This window comes from Pagrus major, chromosome 16 (genome assembly GCF_040436345.1).
Source record: "Pagrus major chromosome 16, Pma_NU_1.0".
NCBI classification, from domain to species: domain Eukaryota; kingdom Metazoa; phylum Chordata; class Actinopteri; order Spariformes; family Sparidae; genus Pagrus; species Pagrus major.
This window is the reverse complement of record NC_133230.1, coordinates 12,904,641-12,924,432: the sequence shown is the minus strand read 5'-3', so window position 1 is coordinate 12,924,432 and position 19,792 is coordinate 12,904,641. Positions and strand designations below refer to the sequence as shown.

General features: G+C 44.9%; 1 protein-coding gene across 1 annotated transcript in view; it reads right to left on the bottom strand.

Annotated features, from left to right (window-relative positions):
- Window positions 1–1,293: 1,293 nt before the first annotated feature.
- nedd9 (neural precursor cell expressed, developmentally down-regulated 9) overlaps window positions 1,294–19,792 on the bottom strand; it is a 33,530-nt gene continuing 15,031 nt past the window's right edge. The window contains exons 3-7 of the mRNA XM_073484109.1: window positions 8,331–8,429; window positions 6,898–7,023; window positions 3,995–5,170; window positions 3,407–3,496; window positions 1,294–2,286 (exon numbers count right to left, since the gene is read on the bottom strand). Of these exons, the coding sequence (XP_073340210.1) occupies window positions 1,744–2,286; window positions 3,407–3,496; window positions 3,995–5,170; window positions 6,898–7,023; window positions 8,331–8,429 (2,034 nt within the window). The 3' untranslated portion in view covers window positions 1,294–1,743. The remainder of the gene's footprint in view (window positions 2,287–3,406; window positions 3,497–3,994; window positions 5,171–6,897; window positions 7,024–8,330; window positions 8,430–19,792) is intronic.

Below are 19,792 nucleotides of genomic sequence, written 5' to 3'. Positions count from 1 at the left end.
GCACTGAATAATAAAAACACTCGGATTGCTTGTAAGTGCCAGCCTGCGTGAGCTCGGAGGATTTTTAATGAGATTTTCTGATTGGGAGCTGAAGGGAGGGGGGTTGGTGGTCGCCAGGCAAAAACCAGAGATGTAAGAAGAAAACTCATCCTACAGTTTAGTTTCTGCTCAACTTAATGTTCCTGCATGAAGATCTTCTGTTATTCTCTACATTTTTATCAGTTCACTTCACTGCGAACCAGAGAAAATGTGCCGCAGCTGATCGGGTCACTCTCAAAACCAGAGGACGTCCTCATTATTGTCTTTGTGTCGTGTCAGATGTTCCACATGCGAAGTGAAGGAGTGTTTGGCGGAGGCAGCTCGTCCAGCAGCTCTGCGCTGCTTAGTGAAATCCCTCCAGCTCCCATCTTACACTGCGATTACAGAGCAGAACTCACTCTGATCAGACGTGACTGGAAATCGCTAAATATCCCCTCGGGGAGCGAAGAGGATGTGATCGAGTTCGACACGACGGAGGGTCGCCACGGTTACAGAGAAAACTAAAAAAAACCCTGCACTGGTGTTTTTAATGTGGTTTCTGCTGAGTCATGCTTCGGAGGGATTTAGCTCCTTATGTAAGTTTTGTGTCTCACCACAGAAGTGATGTCGTTGCGGGATCGACAGGAGCTTTTAAACGTGCCGTCATTCATATTTCAGGATCTGTGGATGAAGACCATGAGCTGCAGCTGAAAGCTCCAGAAAAACGAAACATTAGCGGTATTAGATCGAGGGTTAAAGTTCGTTCTTGACGTTGGAAATAGTCGTTTAACAGAAACGATCAAACTGATGTAACAATCCATCAGCTGATGAAGAACAACGTGCGGTCGAAAGCTCCGGAAAGACACTGAAGATGTTGGTGTTGTTCCTCAAGACTCATATTTATGACTTACGAGTGTGAAAAATCTTGGGAACAGTCATTTCCCACTTATTGGCTTATTTCAACTGCATCTCATGGTCTTCATCCGCCTCTGGCAAAAAAAGCTAGTAGGCTTTATACTAAAAAAGTGTTCAAGCTGACTTAAAAGCATAAAACTGATCAATATTCATAGAAATTAAATGGCGTTGCCTCGTCGCTTTAGTCCAAAAATACCAGAATAAGCCTTAAAAGCTTTGAATTTGCTTAAATGCTTCAATTCTTCAAGGTCTCTCGACTATAATAACACCTTCCTCCCTCTCTCCTAGTCCTCCCCTCCTGGGAACGTCTCCTCTCCTGTAACGAATCCGATACGTCGGAGAGATTAACCGACACAGTCACATGGTTAAAGAACAATCCTTTACTTTGTGGAGAGCTCCACACACACATATGGACATTAAACATGATTTTACAGGAGATTTACTGTCACACACCAGCAGTAAGACACATCCACGACGTTCTACAGGTAAAAACGAGAAAAAAAAACAAAAAAACGGGACTCATCTCGTCATAAGGTGCTTCGTAATATGCGACAGGAATGTTATGAAAAACGTCTACATGATCCTACAGAGACACCAAATACTGCATCTACATATATATTCATACCATAATATAAAACAATCTACACAAAATAGAGCAAATATTTACAGAACGGACTATTTACAACATCCAAAACAGGCTTAAAGATGAAGAGCAATATATATAAATGTACTGTAAATATATATATTTATGCTAGATTAATGTACACGTGGAGTCTATGGTGAAATGAACGCAGCGACGTGGTTTAAAAATCACAAGTTGGCCAGCTGCAGCAACTGTTCTTTGAACTGCTGCGCGTGGTGCGAGAGGTCAGTGACTCTGTCCACCATCTCCTGGATGGCGGCCGTGTTCGGGTAGTTCAGGGCGGCCGTCTTGGTCGCGGCCACCACCGTCTTTAACAAGTCGCACAGCACGTTACTGGAGTTCATCACCCTGTTGGCCACCTCGGGAGCCGAGGCCTGCCGGGACAGAGTGTCTCCGATGAAGACCAGTTTGTGGGCGCTGAGGATGACGAACTTGCTGTGCGCCACGAAGATGCGCGGGGGCTGCCCGGCGCTGACGCAGCCGAAGAAGGCGTCCACGGCGCTGAGGAGCGTGACGAAGTGCTGCTCGCACTGCTCCGAGTAGAAGCCGAGCAGCTGGCGGTCCCGGGCGCAGACGGGGGCGGACGGGGAGAGGCAGGAGGACGAGTCCGACGGGGAGGCCGAGGTCACGCCTGTGTGCGAGATCCACTGTGTGATGTCGTTCTCCACGGGTTTGATCACTTCCTGCTCCAGCTTCTTGAACTGATTGATCTGTGAAGGGCGACAGGATTCAGATTAGTTTCCTCGCTTGTTAATGATTTTACAGAGATAATGAGACGAGGTTCAGCTCTGTGAGACTGAAGTCTTCCTCTTACTGAAAACAGAAACACACTTCTGACTACAGCTGCAGATAGCGGTCCATTTATAGATGACCCCACTGATAGTTTGAGTCTTTTTTCAAGCAAAAATGACAAATATTTACTGGTTCCAGTTTCTCAAATATGAAAATCTTAAATTTGCTCCTTGGTTTTTGTAAAATAATGTCTTTTTTTTCTGGGTTTGGACTCAAAACAAGCAATTCAAGGACATCACTATGGCTGAGGGAGGTTGCGACGGGCATTGTTCACCACTTTTTGACTTTTTATAGATGAAACGCTTAGTTGATTAATCGTTTGAGTCATTTTACCAGACAAAAATGTCAAATATTTGCTATTTCTGGCTTCTTAAATATGAGGATTTGCTGTTTGATTTATGTGAAATGATGTTTTGGGTTTGTTTTGGACTCCTGGTGAAGTAAAAAAAGGACTTTAAACACATCACTTGAAGCTTTAAGAGGTTGTTACGGACATTTTTCACCACTTTTTGACATTTTCATAGACTAAACGTTCAGTAGATTAATCGCTTGAGTCACTTTTCAAAGCAAGTTTCAGGTAGATGTATGACCAAAAGTTTTAAAGCCTTTGGAAACATGAGTCTATTACATTTAATATCAACAAACACTGGTTGTTGTTTGTTACAAGAGTTTAACCCTCCAGACTCTCGAAGCTGAAGCTCTTCATCAGATCTGTGTGGGTGTGGCTCCATCACATTTAATTGACAGTGGTTGGGAAACAACCAGCTCCACAGCTGTCACTACATTTTGATTTAAATGTTGATAACTGCTGACGGGAGCAGCTGAGCACCACCCACTTCAACCCGGAGAGACGAGCACAGACACATTTCTCTCAAACACTGGAAATGTCAGCAGAAACTGTGCGACCTCAAAGCTCTCAGTACAAAGAGTCTCACATCACTGTTTGATTATTTTCTATACTCTGGCTCTGAGCGGCCGTGTGGCTCACAAAGTCTCTGCACCCATGAGACCCGTAAAGGTCACCTGCTTTGTTCTCACCTGTTCCTGTCCCAGCTGGACTTGACTCTGCTTAATAATGTTTTCTTTGTCCAGCAGCTCCTTCTGCTGACGTTCAAAGTCGTCTTTGCCCTGCGGAGGAAGACACGAAGGTGAGAGGAGGCATTCAGACGCACTCAGGCTTGACCTTTGATACGTCTACATGAGTTAGACAGCTAGCAGCCACATTAGCTGACTCTGACTCTCTAGCTGGCTAGGGGCTAACTGATTAGCATGTTAACGTCAGTAGATTTCTTCTGAAGATGACACAAAGACGTCAAAACTGTTGTTTTTTCACATTCTGTTGATAATTTGTTCGTTTTTGAACGTTTAAAACTAAAATTCTTACATATTGTACCTTTAAAGCCCCCATGTGTAGGATTTAAAAATGTCTGACATCGTGTTGTAGTTTTAAAAAAGACACTTTGTTCAACACAAATACCTAAAATGGCCGAAACCCTGAGACTAAAAGCAACATGACTGTGAGATATTTTGCAGAAATGTTTTATCAGGATACTTTTAAAGATCCCGTCTACAAGAACGATCTTTTATAATCTGACTCTTTCAGCTCTTCTCACTCTGAGGATTTACCTGCAGGTGCACGTAATCGTAGTCCTCCATCCAGCTCTTCACACACTTCTCGCTGTTGTTCATGTTGTCTTTGTCCTGGCTGGAGGGCACGGGGAAGGGCTTGGTCTGCCCTCCGTAGTTGTCGTTGTCAGAGGAGGGGGAGGTGAGCGGGTGGATCATGTTCTCCTCAGGTGTGCTGCCGATGGAGAAAGACCCGTCCATGTGCGTCCGCCTGAACAGCAGCTCAGCGTTGCTGCCTATCGTGGAGGCCAGCTGCTTGGCGTCGTCGGGAACAGTCCTGGAGACCATGACGAAGCGATCCAGATCGTCGGTCTTGTTGTGGTGCTTGCCTGAAGACACTAGAGCGTTCAGAGCCCAGCTGCAGTTCTCCAGGACCTGGTAGATTTGCAGGAGGATCTGCTGCGAGTCCTCCAGGCGTCCCAGCTGCCGTCTCAGCTTACTGTGCAGGCTGGAGTCTGACAGAGCCGTGGCGTTCGCCGCGGCTCCTCTACCGAACACAACAAAGTCCCCCAGAGCCGCCCGGACCCGGTCCAGCACCGTGCGCACGTCGTTAGCGTGGCGCTCCATGAAGGGAAAAGTCCTCCAGTGAGGGGAAGCTGCCATTGAGTGTAAAGCCCCGACTGAGGCGTCCACGGCCTGCTGCAGGCGGTACAACCTCTGCACAGCGGCGTCCACGTCCAGAGCGAGGCGGCCCTCGGAGCTGGAGCCCGTGGAGGACGACGAGGTGGACATGCTGCTGCGCGTGCTGCCGGTGCTGGAGAACGACAGGCGGTTCACGCCGTCCGTCACGTCCGCTACTGCGCGAGCATCCTGAGCCGGGATGTCGTAGATGCCTTTGCTGTTGTCTCTGTCAGCGGGCGAGGTTCTGTGCTGCGACGGCTGCATGCCCCGAGGGATGTCGTACACGTCCCTCTGAGACCCCGCCCCTGAATGAAGGGCGGGCGGAGGCACGTCGTAAATGCCCTCGTTGCCGTTGGTGTTCGGGTGTTGGTGATGGGCAGGAGGCTCCACACTGGGGGGGAAGTCATAGTGAGACTGAGGGCTCTGTGTGGGCTTGGTGAGGACAGGTGGAGGTACGTCGTAGATGCCTTCCTGTTTGTGTTTGAGAGGCTGCGGGAAGTCGTAGTTTCCCTCCTGGAGGGCCGGGTTGGTCCTGCAGGGAGGCACCGCGTAGACCTGCAGACAAAAGAAACAATCAGACATGAATATTTGAAACAAGAAACAAAAAGTTTCTTCATTAAAAACAAGTTTCTTGATAATAATAATAGTAAAAACTGCATCCTGTGTGTCGGGGCTGCCGCACGTTATTGTTCCTGGACGAGACGTTTTTACTCGCCGCCTCACCACGACCAAACCCTACAACGAAAACTCAAACCTTGAATAACTTTTGTTTGAAAACAACATTTGAGCTGGATGTGGTCAAAGCTGAAAAGGGAGTTTATGTTCAAGCACAACACGTGCAAAGTGCCAAAAATGAGCACTTAATTCAAAATGTCTGATTCACAGCCACAAGAGACTTTTTTGGACAAGTGGGCTGCATTTTTGGGGGCGCTAGCGAGCCGTTTTACCCCGCCCATGGCTGAAACCCATAAATCTGAACATTTCCACCACTTGTGCAAAGTTTCATGAGTTTTTGAGCTTGTTTAACCCCATAAAAATGCCGTTCTTTTGGAGGAAACAAACACTTTATTATATTATTTCATTATCTTTATTTAAACTTGGAATATAAGTATTTTTTAAAACACTAATACTGTAGACTTTAATGCTTTAGATGAGTAAATGTACTCGGTATACTGCTGAAAAAGAGCTGCCCCTCATTAATCTCATTAATCACATAATGAGCAACCGAACATGTAAAGGACTTTATCTTCAATTTCCCCAGAGCCTTTCCTCAGATGTTAAAACGAAATGACTTTAGACGTCTAGCAGCTACTTATTAGTGTGGAGGTTTCAGTCGGCGTCTGGACTGAATGGTTTTAAACACAAGGATGAATCTCTCCGTGCAATGAAAGCTGATTAAATGTACACATGTGCGAGAAATCAGCGGGAAATTAGCTCCTCTAATCCCTCACCCTCATTAGGAAAAACCCAGTTTTCTCATTACATGACATTTAAGAGCTTACAGGAAACTGACCCGGAAAGTGTAAATGTAACCGGACCGTATGTCGGCGGGTTTTCACCGGATACTGTTTGCACAGCAGCGCTGCAGTTGCAGATTGAGGAAGTGAAAGAGCTTCTGGCTCGTGTACTATATTTAAAACCTCAAAGTTTCTTCCTCTCACAGACACAAGAGTAAAAAGAAAAAAAAAACCTCCCCCTGACTTTGACAGGGCCGAGTGTGCGTTCTGACGTACATGGCACGGAGCACGGTGGGAGCGCGGCGGGGTGAATAAAACGGTGGCCTGCGAGTGATTTCCATCAGCCTTGAAACGCACCCTTTACAGCTAGACAGGCCTGCCCAAACTGTAATTAGGAGCGACGCAAATAACAGGTCCCGGCATATTTCAGGTTATTACAAACAAACTGGTGGCGCTCTGCCTGGTCGGCTCTGGTGAAATCTTAGAGGCTCTGGAAACAGAAGAGTTTGTGTCCTTGGACTGGAGAGTTCAGACTCAGAACCATACTCATGGAGTTTTGGTTAAACTCTTCTGGCAGGCGAAGGTTTCATTTAGAGCGGCCGCAGGAACGTCTTAAATATGACATTTGACGTATTATTCATTTATTACAGGCAATTAAGAGAAATACTAGGAACTGTATCAATAAACATTAAATAACATTTTCTGGTCAGCAGCAGCCACCGCTTCCTCAGTTTTTATTATCTGACTGAAATAAATGGAGTGTCTGACTGATGTGCCCTCTCGTTGTGGTGCAGGATCGGCCGGTTGTTGACATTTTTGTCTTACCCCTTGTGAAGACGGAGGGATGTCGTAAACGCCTTGCGTCCGCGGGTCCATCTGAGGCGGGGGGACGTCGTACACTCCCTGGTTTCTGGCAGCAGGGAACATCTGACCAGGTGGGATATCGTACACCTGAAACATGAAGCAAACACGAGATTAACAACAAATATGTAAAAGCCATATTTATGACCACGATGAACGATTAAATAGATTATATTAATTAGATTATACTCCAAACTAATAAAGGGCTGCATATCAACCTTTAATTAATAGCCTCAAACTGCTGCTAACTGTAGCTGCTGTTAGCGAGTTAGCTCAGTTAACAGTGCAGTTAGTGGTTTTGTGAGAGAACAGAGGCCGGGGCTAACTTCAGAGGATATCTCTGCAGTAGCATGCATAGACGTCTTTGACATAACAGCAACGTTAGCTCAATTTTTAAACTAAAATTCTTTTATTCTGCACTTTCAAGGTAAATTGCAACCTTTTATTTTGTAGGAGCGCCTCTAGTTTTGCTTTAATAATCACAATATATACACCAATACAATAAAACTAGCTTTATTCAATGGAGAGGTGACGTCCTGCCTCTTCCTGTGTGCCACATGCGACCATTTTTTTGTTAAACTGCTCAGTGAATGCCAACATGGCCGACACCTCGACACAGAAAAAAGACTGAAAGAGGTGAAATCACAGAAATAAGTCTGATCATATTTACAGTTAAAGCTGCGGCCATGCAAAAGGAAAGTTAGTCAGTTGTATTATTTAGCTAATATATACGGCACCGGGTCTTCAAGGTTCTGGTATTAGGTTTCCTTGAGTGTAAATGTCCTGTAAACTTATCAAAAGATGTATTTGTCCCTCACCTTTCACTACCAGACATATTTTTTATGAAATAAGGTCCCATCTCGGCCCCTCAGAAGAGGCACTGCAGGGTTTATCAGCTTAAACCAAGATGACGGGACAAAACTAACTGTCAGGGATCCTTTCTGAGAAAATTGGGTCACTGCACAGAACAGGATATGTGGTAGATTCAAATACGGAACCAACTGAAGATAAAAGAAAACAGCTTTCTGGTTGTGACGAATACTCAAACAGCTCCTGCTGTGGTGACGACTAATGTGTCTGGTTTGTTTGAATGACCCATTTACTTTATTTCAAATGATTAACAGTAGCAGGTCAGAGCAGAGAGTGACAAAGTGAGGGGACATGTTGCTTTAAACCTTTTTTCATTTAATAATCTTCTTTTCTTTTTGTTTATAATTACATTTGAGTTCCTCAGGAGGGGGTTCAGACTACATGTCACTGTAAATTTAGCTGAAAATGTCACGTAACCCCTTTGAAATCCATCACATTGTACACTGAGGGGCCATTCAGACTATTTTTAGCTCTTTAGGTGGACAGGAGTTCAGACTGTACATGCTGTGGGAACATGAGACACCTACCCCCTGTGATCTGCTGGGTGGGACATCATAGAGGTCCTGCTGGTTGTGCTGGCCGGGGCTGTAGGTGTAAGACTGTCCCACTCTGGTCGGGGTCACCACCTGTCCAATCACAGCGGGGAGGTGAGACAAACAATCAGAGCTGCTGTCTAAAAAACGACACCTGGGGCTCAGCAGCGTTCAGGACAAAGACACAGTACAACACGCTTCATCCCACCACCCAGCTCTCAGACTCTCTGCACATTTGTCCTCGTTCTCCATTGTTTTTTGCCTATTTTCATTCCCAGTCCTCGAGTGACCTGGGGAAATAAGTGATTACAGTTGAGGCGGATATGTTCTGACAACAGAGACGGACCAACATCCTCCCTGTTTCAGGCTATTTGTAAAGGACCCAGGAAACGGAGAGATAAACAGAGACCTGGAGCCGCAGAGCAGACGGTCTGTTTAGTCAGTTGCTTTTTAAGACATCTGGTTCGAGTCCCACCAGGGACCGGTTCCTGTCAGCTCTACGGGCCTACTACTGTATGATACCCAGGCAGAAACACCGCAGAATACTGCAGCAGGGATGAAACTCACACGCTCCATCGCTTGTTTTGTCAATAAAATGTCAGAAAATAAAGAAAAATAAAACAGAATTTCTCAGAGCCCAAAGTGAAGCCAGAAATATACAAATTGCAGAGATATAAGCAGCAACATCTGTCTAAAGTTTGCTAACTTAAGCTAGCTACCATTAGCCTGCATTAGCAACGTAAAGCACAGTAACAGTAGCTCGTGCCTTTTATTGGAAAGAAATGTATTAATTCATGTTTGATTTCAAGATTGTAGTTTTTTTGTCTTCAGTTAAGAGTTATAAAGTTTCTCTTTGAAGGAATAAAACTGAAATATAAGGAACAAGAGAGAGAAGTCTGTAGCCAAAGCTAGCTAATTAGCTAATGGTCAAAACAGACCAAGTAAAGTTTACCGTTTAGTAATTCGACTTCAATTAGTACGAAAGGAAAGCAAGAAAACACTAAACACAGACCTAAAAGCTGAGTTATATTTCCTGTGGCAGGACTGAATAGCCCGTCACAAAATCTGCAGTGTGGATAATAAAAAACTACATAAAACTAATGTGATTCAGTCGAGCAGTAAAATGAGCAGAAGTCAAACTGCAGCAGATCTTTGTAACAACAGTAAGAAACTTTAAATGCTGCTTTTCAGCGAGCGAGGAGAACATTTTATGACTGGAAGAGGATATAAAAATGAGTTTACTGTCGCGCTGGCTCGATGGCGACATCTCAGAGCCTGGTGAAGCGCTCGCTGGTGTTTGGTGTTGATGAACAACCTTGTCATTTTTGCGCTGTGGGATTTAATACACCTTTAAAATATTTTACACCGCGGTGCAGAAAAGAAAAACACAAACACAGACTCTACTCCTACTCTTTCACGTACACCCGTCAGTGCTAAGCAGTCCCTCCACACCTCCTAATCCCAGTGTTTCCATCCCCTCCCCCCCCCCCTCCTCGCCGTCGTCACCCCTAAAAGCAGAGCTGCAGACCTCCTTGCCGCGTCAGACAGACAGAGGAATGCTGGGAATGTCCTTCGCTGAGCCCAGTAGTCCTCTCCTGCCCCCACGCACCAGCATCGCCACACTAGAGCAAGCAAGGGTTCATTAGCAGGGCTCGAAAATAGGAACCATGCGCATGGCTTCCTGGCAGAGGGGAAAGTCTCCGGGGAGGTTATAAGACTTTAGCCCCCGTATCCTCTCATGAGTCGCCGTATAGCCGGAGTTAATATCCTAATACCATCCTCCCGAACTGTGGAGACGTTTATCGGAGCGTGAGCAGTAGGAGCCGTTCCCTCGGCCAACTCAGAAAGGGATTAATGTTTCAGAGGAAGAAGAGGAGGAGGAGGATGAGGAGGAGGGCGACTGGTTTGTAAAAGAGATTTATGAAAAAAGGTAACAGAGGTGGAAAGTGAGAGGAACGGAAAATGAGAGTCCGTCGCCTAGTATGGAAAGGAATGCCATTCATCTGAGCCGGAGTCTGACTAACAGTAGTCCATATGGTTCTCATAAGACCCGATCTGAACAAGGCCGTGGTGATTTAAGGTGTTCATTGTTGGCATTCCTGTCCGTGCATACATCATCCCAACAGGGCCTGTGGGGTCAGCGCTGAAACATACACCGAAGGGGTTTTAAACGCGTCAGACCGAGCTCTGAAATAAACCAGCGGGGGAATAAATAGACTCGCTGCTTCGGGCTCCTGTCACGCACCGACGCTCGCACAACTGCAGGCTGTTAAAACTACAAGAAAAAGATGTTGTATCTGCTTTGTAGTATATTTGCAGAACAGTGATGGAAACCACGTTATTTTTCATTTGTTGAATGAAAATATAGTGTGGGTCATATGATCCAGTCAGAGGTTTTCAAGGTCTGAGACTGTGCTTAAAGAATCAACTGAAACCGCCCCAAAATGGAGCCTTTATGGGATTTTATAGGCCTGTATTTATTTAAATGTTTTGAAAAAGTATGCCGAATTAACTATTAGCAGTTTCTTTTTGCAGTATATACATAGATGTACAGAAAACTATCACTGGATTACTTTGATATGAAAGAAAACTTAAAAATGTGACAATTCTAAGGCAAGTTTTGCATACCTCAGCCAAAGCCCAACAGTGAATTCAATCAAGCCAGTAATCCAGTATCACATTTTACAGCCCTGTATCACACCAATCATTATTCCCTGAGAAATCAATTACAAAGGTCAAAAAAACACCTTGTCTCGCAAGGTGACATAAAAGGAAAAGCTTCCTGGATCAGTAACTTATCCGGATCTGCAACACAAGTTAGTTGGGTCTATTTAGGGCTAAGACCCGTTCTCCATCCAACTTTAGTGAAAATCTGTTTGGTAGTTTTTGTGTAATTCTGCTGACAAACCAACCAACAAACAAACAAACAAACGGACAAACAAACGTGAAAAAAAAGATAGATAGATAGATTTTAATCTGCAATGGTGGTTATCTAAAATAAAGACAACAACTCCCATGATCCCACGCTACTTCATGATGTCATCAATGAGACTCCATGGCTGCAGAAATTACATACTGTGCATTTAAGTGCCTTAATTTTGAGAGCTGCATCACGAACTTCTACATATTGTATTTTCATTTTTCAGGATTTAAAAAAGGCAGACGTGTAACCAGACACGGCAGACCGGGAGCCAGTCTTTCACTAAGTAACAGCAAAGTGCAGCTTAGTTAAAGGTCACTCTAACCGGCTGCCGTCCCTGCGGGTCGGGCCTGCGTGCTGACGATAACGGGCTGTCTGGACTCAGCTGCCACATGCAGATGGCAGCGAGGTGTCCGTCACGGACCTCGCTGACCTTTTCCACAGGTACGTGTCATCGCTTTGAGAAGCGCTCGTCCCATCAGCGGCTCCTCTCAACCCGCCGCCAGATGCACACTGCTCATTTATTTCCCATCTCCGCCTCTGTTTACCCAGCAGGCTGTTGCTGCTGAGGCCGCTCGGCGCTGGCTGTAATTGCTGGTGGGTAAATATTTGCCACGTCCAATGAGGTTGGCTCTTGCGATGGCTTTCAGAGAGCGATGACATCATGACTGAGCAAACATTTGTTCCCGCTCTGGTGATAGACTCTTCAGATTCCTTCATGGAGGAGGCACAGTGACTAAAGAGGGATCAGGTTCAAACTGGTGCCCCGAGGAGACAAATAGATGGCTTGTTAACGCTCCTACGAGTTCTGGTGAGTGACTCACGGCTCTTTCAGCAGCACTGTGTTTACTTTGCATCCTGGCCGGCTCAAGTTTTGGCAGGTAGGAACTTTTTAGCTTTACTTCATTTGAGAGGTGTCGTCATGACATCAACAGCTGCCTCATCAGCTTCTCTTAGATGTACGTGCTGATGAGCAGAGCGTCACGTCGAAAACACTATCGACTATCAACTTTCAGCTGAATCATATTGTGATGAAATTACTCTATTGTTGTTTTACCAAGTGAGGCACATCACTCTAGATCCAAGATGGCTTCCTATGTGTCAAATAATTGATTTTAAAACACTATGTTGTATGTTTTCATCAAGATCCATGTATTATTCCCTTAAAAATTAACTAAAATGTGGAAAAAAACACCCTATTTTGCAAATTCCTGGATCCATCCCTTTATCTGGATCCACACCAAAAGTTAATGGGATCTATTCTGGGCTGAGATCCATTTTCCAGTTAAGTTTTGTGGAAATGTGTTCAGTAGTTTTTGTGTAATCATGCTGACAAACCAACAAACCAACAAACGGACATAGGCGAAGAAAAAAGTCATCACTGAGAGGTTTCACCATTAGAAAGATGAGAATCATACGCTGTGGCCTTTGCAGTCACCAGATCTCACATCAAAACACTGATTAAAGGGTTGTATTCTGGCACAAAATGGCGCCGATCACTCAACTAGAGTTCAAAGTCTTCAGCACTGAAGCTGTTTTGGCGCTCGGCCTCGTCGAAACACTTCATGTCAGTTCTTCTTTCACACATCTGTCCACTGACATCGGAAGAAAATCTCATTACTGTCATTATATTTTCAGTAATGTCACGAGGTTCACTTCTGCACCGTCGCCTGTGGGTGAGCCACATGTGCGTGGCACGATTTCACAGGAAATTGTCATTTCACACCTTTTCATCGGTTACAGACACACACACACACGCAGCCACTTCCTCCCCCTGCCGAAGGCCCGCTGACACAAATCAACAACGCTAACGAGGCTTTTCACTGCTTATAAAAGACGGGTCACGATGACACTGCCCGTCAGAGTGGCTCGCTATTGAATTTCATCCATCCGTCACATCATCTCCTCTCTTGTCCTCTTATCAATCCATCTAAGTCGACCTCTCTCAGCTTCTACCTCCGTGCGTACAGCCTCACCTTCTAATGTCAAAGATAAATAACATCTGAATCACCAGGTGCGGCGATCTAACCGCGATATCACTCGTATATGAGGCAAGAGTGGTGTTTTTGTATATGACAGCATCTCCTAAATGTAGGGTGTGTTCCTGCTCTGTAGTAACCTGCCCTTTTTCTCTGCTTTGCTGAATCACAGCACAAAAAAGACGTCTCTCAACACTGTTGTGGTCCATTTTGCTCGATAACGTTCCCCCCTCAGCCACTCGGAGCCGCGGCAGCCTATTAAAGTGCCAAACTAATTAATGCAGGTAATTAACTGGTGAATCCTGCGAGGCTTTCGGGCCGTCTCTCCGTGACGCGTCCAAGTTGGCTAAACCCAAACAGACAGCTCGCTTAATGAGGGGCATTAAAAGGGAACACACTGATTTGAGCACTAATAGGGATCATCCTTCATCCTCGCTGATCAAAGCAGCGTCTTAAATCCGGGCGGCGCGATTATCTGAAGAGACGTGATGTTAAAAGATGTATTTGACAGTCTGTGTTTACTTTCTAGGAAGACAATATCATGAGACAATCCTCGAAGAAGAAGAAAGGGGATAATGTGAAATGAGACATGACCCTAAAGCATAAACCTTAATAGGAAATAAGACTAAGGCTCCAGCTTATCCCTTGTTTTTCGACTGGTGGTGGTTGAAATCTCCCCCTAAGAAATGGGACGACCCTTCAAGGCACTCATACATCATCAGTTCTCGTCAATGGTGTCAATATGGCGTCTTCGAAAAACATGGACGCTCGCAATTCATTCACAACTTCACGCTGTCAAAATAAAAGACCACTGCTTCATAACCTGGACTCTATCGGCGCTTTATAGGCTAACGTTAGCAACCGGTGCTCCTATCCTGCCGGTCTGAACTGATATTAGAAGAGCGGTAACAAGTGTAGCAACGTTCCTGCTGGACTTTAGTGAGATTTCAGGTGTTATATGCCATCAAAGGGGGAATGTAACATTGAAATACATCAAAATGCAGGACTGCCATGCACAAATCTGCAAAAACAACTTAGCTTGCTAGCTAGCTAGCTACCGAGACATCAGCAAACTAGTAGCAATTGTTTTATACATAGTTACATGGTTTACAGTCTTATTTTGTGGGTTTTATCCTCATGTGTCATGTCTTGTTTCACACTTCCTGTCTTTGTCTTTTTCCCGCCTCCCTGTACATCTGCTCATTAGCCCAGTGTTTCCCACACATAGATCTTACTTGAGCGATCCTCCGTGGTATATTTGGTGACTCATTTTAGCATTTTTTAAAAATCCTTTTAAGAGAACGATGGCATCCGCAATCAATTAACTTGGCTCTAGTTTTTTTCAGGTATTTGTAATGAAAAATAGTCATTCCTGCACAGATATATATATTTATTTTACCTCTGCATTGACTTATTTTAAAAAGGTTGATGTTTCGGTCACAGAGACCTTTCACAAGACAGGAGAAAAGGTCTGTGGGACCGAAACATTGAGCTCTTTAAAAACATTCATGTGGGAATTACTATTTTTCCATTGGAACTGATTTTTTCGGCTCCTGGCACCACAGAAAACAAAGTGGTGTGCTTGTTGCTCTGACTCATTTTCAAGGTATTTGGTCATAAATTCTTGACACATTGGAAATTTGACCTGATGATCGAACTCGAGGGAATATCAGGGAAATTAATTCAATCCATCCTGAAGGGAACATGAATTTATGTCCATCCAACAGTTGTTCCACTAAAAATCACAAATGTAACCTCACGGTGTCCCGACAGTAAAAGTCAGGGGATCACCAAAGTTAGTCTGAATCATCCTCTGGGCAACGTGAATGTTTGCACCAAGTTTCCCTCCAATCCACCCGATAGTGGTCGAGATATTTCAGTATGTACTGAAGCGACAGGCTGACATCCATCCACAGAGCTGGTGTGGTGTGGCTTTAAAATGCTTTTAGATGCGAGTATTTTCTGTTTTTCTTTGCCTCCTATTACAAGACACAGAATCTCTTTGGGTTTTGGGCAGCTGGTTGGATAAAAAAAAGGTAATTTGAAAGTCAACTTGGGTTTGGGTAATTACCGTCTCTAAAGCCGTGCAGCTAAAATGTTAACTTTCAGCAAAGCATTTCCTGTCTTCTCTCCGACTTCTGCTCATTTATCACACTCTCTGCTCTAAACTTTCAAGGGGAGAAAGTCCTCTCGGTCTCTCGGTATGCTGCACCGCAAGAGCAGATTACTTTTTGGTACAACTGATTTATAACCTTGCCCCCTCGGTCAAACCTCATGGGCCGGCGATTCATCACGACTGCGACAATGGCGAGCAGACAAGCGTCTGAAGGAGCTGGCTCGCTCCAGGAAGAAATAACTCACTTATCTGCTGCTGAGATTGTCGTGCGCATGATTAGGCAGAGAAAATATGGCAGAGGCAAACAAACAAGCCATTCATTACACATAACCTGGTTACTTCCAAAGAAGACTTTTATCGAGGTAGATAGCACGCCCTCGTCGCCCATAAACAGCTATCGGTGCACTTCCTTGAGCTGTGTGGGAGTCAATTAAACCTTTTGTTGAAACTCTACCTTTTTATGGCACCAACGGGGCAGATTGGATCTATGGGTATGACACAGTGAATGCAGGAAATGCCCATACAAGGAAGCACACCTCCACAGCACCATGAGCCAGGAAGTGAGGAATGAAAAGGCCGTCTGGTGGGAGCAGATAAGAAGCTCGGGCGCAGATCTTTGAACTCTGAACCCAACCCATCTTTGAACGCCGCGACCTCAGCGCCTGAGTCAGAGAGGGGGGGGAAGCACGGCGGAAACGGGAACGCTGGGGAGAAACTGGTGAAACAGACGCACCTTTCAGAGCTGAAGATGAAGAATGGAGTGATTAAAGCTGGCCTCCATGTGAGGAGGCCTCTTTGTGTGGCCCGAGAGCTGGAGGCATCTGTCCCACGCGGTCCCCGGCTTCGGGAGGCCTTGAAGAGGCCGAGAGGAGGGTCCCAGCTCACCCTCCCTCCCCAAAAAGGGTCACCCAAGGACAAGGCCGCAGCATCAAACCAAACAGCCGGAGAAGCAACGAGAGCCAGACCTCAGTGTGCCTTTATATACCAGAGCCCCAACACCACATGAAGGGAAAATAACCAGTCCCCAATCTGGATTTGCGCTGCAGCGCTGGCATGCCAACCCCCGAGGAGGCATCCTGGACGAGACGCACAGGAACCTTTCTCTCCGCGGGAGGCTTTAGGGTAATACGAGAGGGGATTATCAGCGGAGGAAGCCCGCATCGGTCCTCCATAATCATTTGAGGGGAGCGAACATGTGTCTGCGTGCTGTGTTTGCACTTGAAAACAAGGAGAATGGCTGTTTTTCCTCTTCAGAGCACACCACACCACATGCAGCATGAGTCAACGCTCGCAGCCTGTCATCAACACCGCTGCAGTAGTAAACAAGATCGAGTCCGGTGTTTTGAAGGGCAAAGGTCAGGGTTTGGATTTCAAGTCAACAAAAATTATCTCCACAAATACGACGACCCAGAAGTCTGCTTACAGAGTTTCAAAGAGGAGGACGGAGCCTCTGGAGCACTTCAGAGTCTCTCTGATGATTCTGAGTTAACTCTGGGGTTTATATTACGGCCGTCAGCTTGAGTTATGTTCGCTCTGAGAAATGTTTTGTCCGTCAGTTCTCTCTTCGCTCTGGTTACCTGAATCTTGTTGCTAAGAGTGAAGAAGCCGCAACAAACCGCAAACGCTTCGTCATCGCAACTTAAAACCAAAACAAAACGCCTAAAAACAATAAATAAGTAGCACAACTCACCTCCGACAGGCCATGAGTCATATCCTAGATGTTTACAGCTATCTTGCCACTAACTGCCTCCAGTGATGTCAGTCAGTGGCTGAGTTGCATTGTGGGTAATGTAGGAAAAACAGTCCACTGGTCTACATTCCTCTTCTAGAACAATGTTGGACTCATTATGAAAATAAATGTTCAAAGTCGATACAGCAGAATCAGAGATATCGTCTTTTTTATTCCACACGCTGGAGCCTACATTACCCACAATGCAACTGAAACACTGCAGCTTCACACACATACACACACTTTAAAGAATAAAATTGGTGGAGTTATCCTTTAATGCGCTGAGTTTTGAGAGGATTCCCAAAAGAAATGTGTTTTTTCAGGGAGGTTTTGAATTAATCTTGATTTAAAAATGTATTTTTGTGTTTTCTGAGTTGGAAAATGGAGACTACACCTGTTTACATATTCCCCAGTTGAGCTGAAATATTGTTGACCAACAATGTGAAAGTAAACTGACAAAAACTCGTTATCTTATGTCTTCATGTTTTTGACTTATGTACAGATGATTCAACCCGGTGAGTTCCTGTCCTTTCACAATCAACGGGGACTTTTCAACCCTGAATGCCCAAAAATAGCTCCTTTAACTTCCACTTTATGAGCCAACAATACTTCTCCTAAAATTGTTTTCACTACAGATTTTGCTGTTTGGCTTCGTCAGGACCGACTTGCGGCCACAGAGACCGATGGAGGGCTGCTGTCCAACAGTCAGGCGTCGCTGGAAAACAACAGAGCCTTGTCTGGACCCCTCCAGAACACTGACACACAGACGTAAAAGTATACGAGAAGAAAAATCAAACTCTTTCTGTTTAACAGACAGGAACAACCGCTGAAAATTGCACCACTTTGATAACCACAGATTGGAGGGAAAGTTGAGCGTCCAAGACTTTAATTTAATCTCTGCAATAACATGATTACAGCACAAAACGCAGCCTCATTAGAAGCACATTTAATTTTCCATGTTATCAACAAAGCCTTTTTTAATACCTGGCGCTGGAAACCAGAGGTGTTGGTAGACTGAGCTGCTGTGTGCAGGTTGATTGACAGGTCTCTCCTCTCAGCCCCTCTGGCTCCGACTGACTTTATCACAGTGAATCACACAAAGTCCTCTAAAGCCGTCGGCGCCTGCCGCCTATTTACCCACCAAAATGCTCACCTTAGCTCATTTCCATGATGGCTGGGGCTGATTTGTTAGAGAAAAACACCCTCAGGACATCAAAAGCTCATTCGGCATGTAATTACTATCCGTCTCCTGAAGGGATGATCTGGTCTGAGGTGCTAGAACGAGTTAAACGCTTGAATAAACAGGAAAATTCCTCCTTCCTGTTTAAGCACACACCTGCCAAATGACTTCCATCTGTAATGAAGGATCACTGGTGCCTTTAAACATATATACACACAGAGACTATGTAAGTTTTGGTGCCACAAATCACATTAAACTGTGGCAAAAGTAGAGAAGAGTCAATGTCAGCAAAGCAATAGGCCTATGTAGCTTATTTTTTGCTAACATTAGCTACCATAAGTGACTGGAATGACCTAATCATTTATGGTAGCTAATGTTAGCTGATGTGAGCGAATGTTAGCTAGTAACATCTGGTTGCTTTGGTAGCTCATGTTAGCTGGAGTTAGCTAACATTTTCAAACATTAGGTAGCCTAACAGCTAACATTCTACCATAATCAAATGGAATGACCTTCTCTTAACGGTAGCTAATGTTAGCTGATGTGGGCGAATGTTAGCTGGGAACATCCAGTCGCTTTTGTTGCTAATGTTAACCAACACATCAGCTAACATGACCTACCATAAACGCATTAAATGACCAGTTGTTAATGGTAGCTAATGTTGGCTGGAAGTTGGCTAACGTTTTCTAACAATAACTAGCCTTACATGTTAGCCAATACATCAGCTAACATGATCTACCATAAGAAAATAGGATAACCAGTCGCATAGCTAATGTTAGCTGGAAGATAGCTAAAGTTAGCTAACATTAGCGTAACATCCAATCACTTTTGATTATCTTAGCCAACACATCAGCTTACACAGCCTACGACAAAACAAACTAAACAACATGGTAGCTAATGTTAGCTGGAAGATAGCTAACGATTGCTAACATTAGGCAAAAACCCAGTTGGTTTTGGTGATGTTAGCCAACACATTAGACTCAATAGATTTGTTTCTGTGTTCAATAACAGGCTGTATTTTCTGAGACAGCCTGAGATATATAATATGGAGGATTGTATATGTAGCTATACTGTAAAGGACCATGCCAGGTGTTCTGGTACTGGCTGTACCAAGTGTGCAGCATTCAAACACAGAAAGAAAACCTACTTTCAGGCAGCTGTGCTTCACCAAAATCCAAAAAACCAGCGCTGTACTTGTTTGCTTTTCCACGAGTTATTCCCATATTCACTGCCCTTCTGTGGCTTAGACTGGCTCTGCTACACACAGTGTGCCAATGTACAAGAAAAGCCAAATGGGAGCTCTGCACAAAAACACTACCCTGCTCTGTGGTGAGCGCCAGGCCCGGCACACCCTGTACACATTTCCCATCGCAGACACACAATCCCTGCTACTTTCACTGTGTGTGCAATCATACTGATGAGAGTCGTGGCAGACTGGCGGGCTAACAGGTCACGGTGTAAATGCGTAAATGCCATGTTCCATCACATCTAATATCCACAGCAGCCAGTGAAGTCCAAACCAGCAGAGATTATGT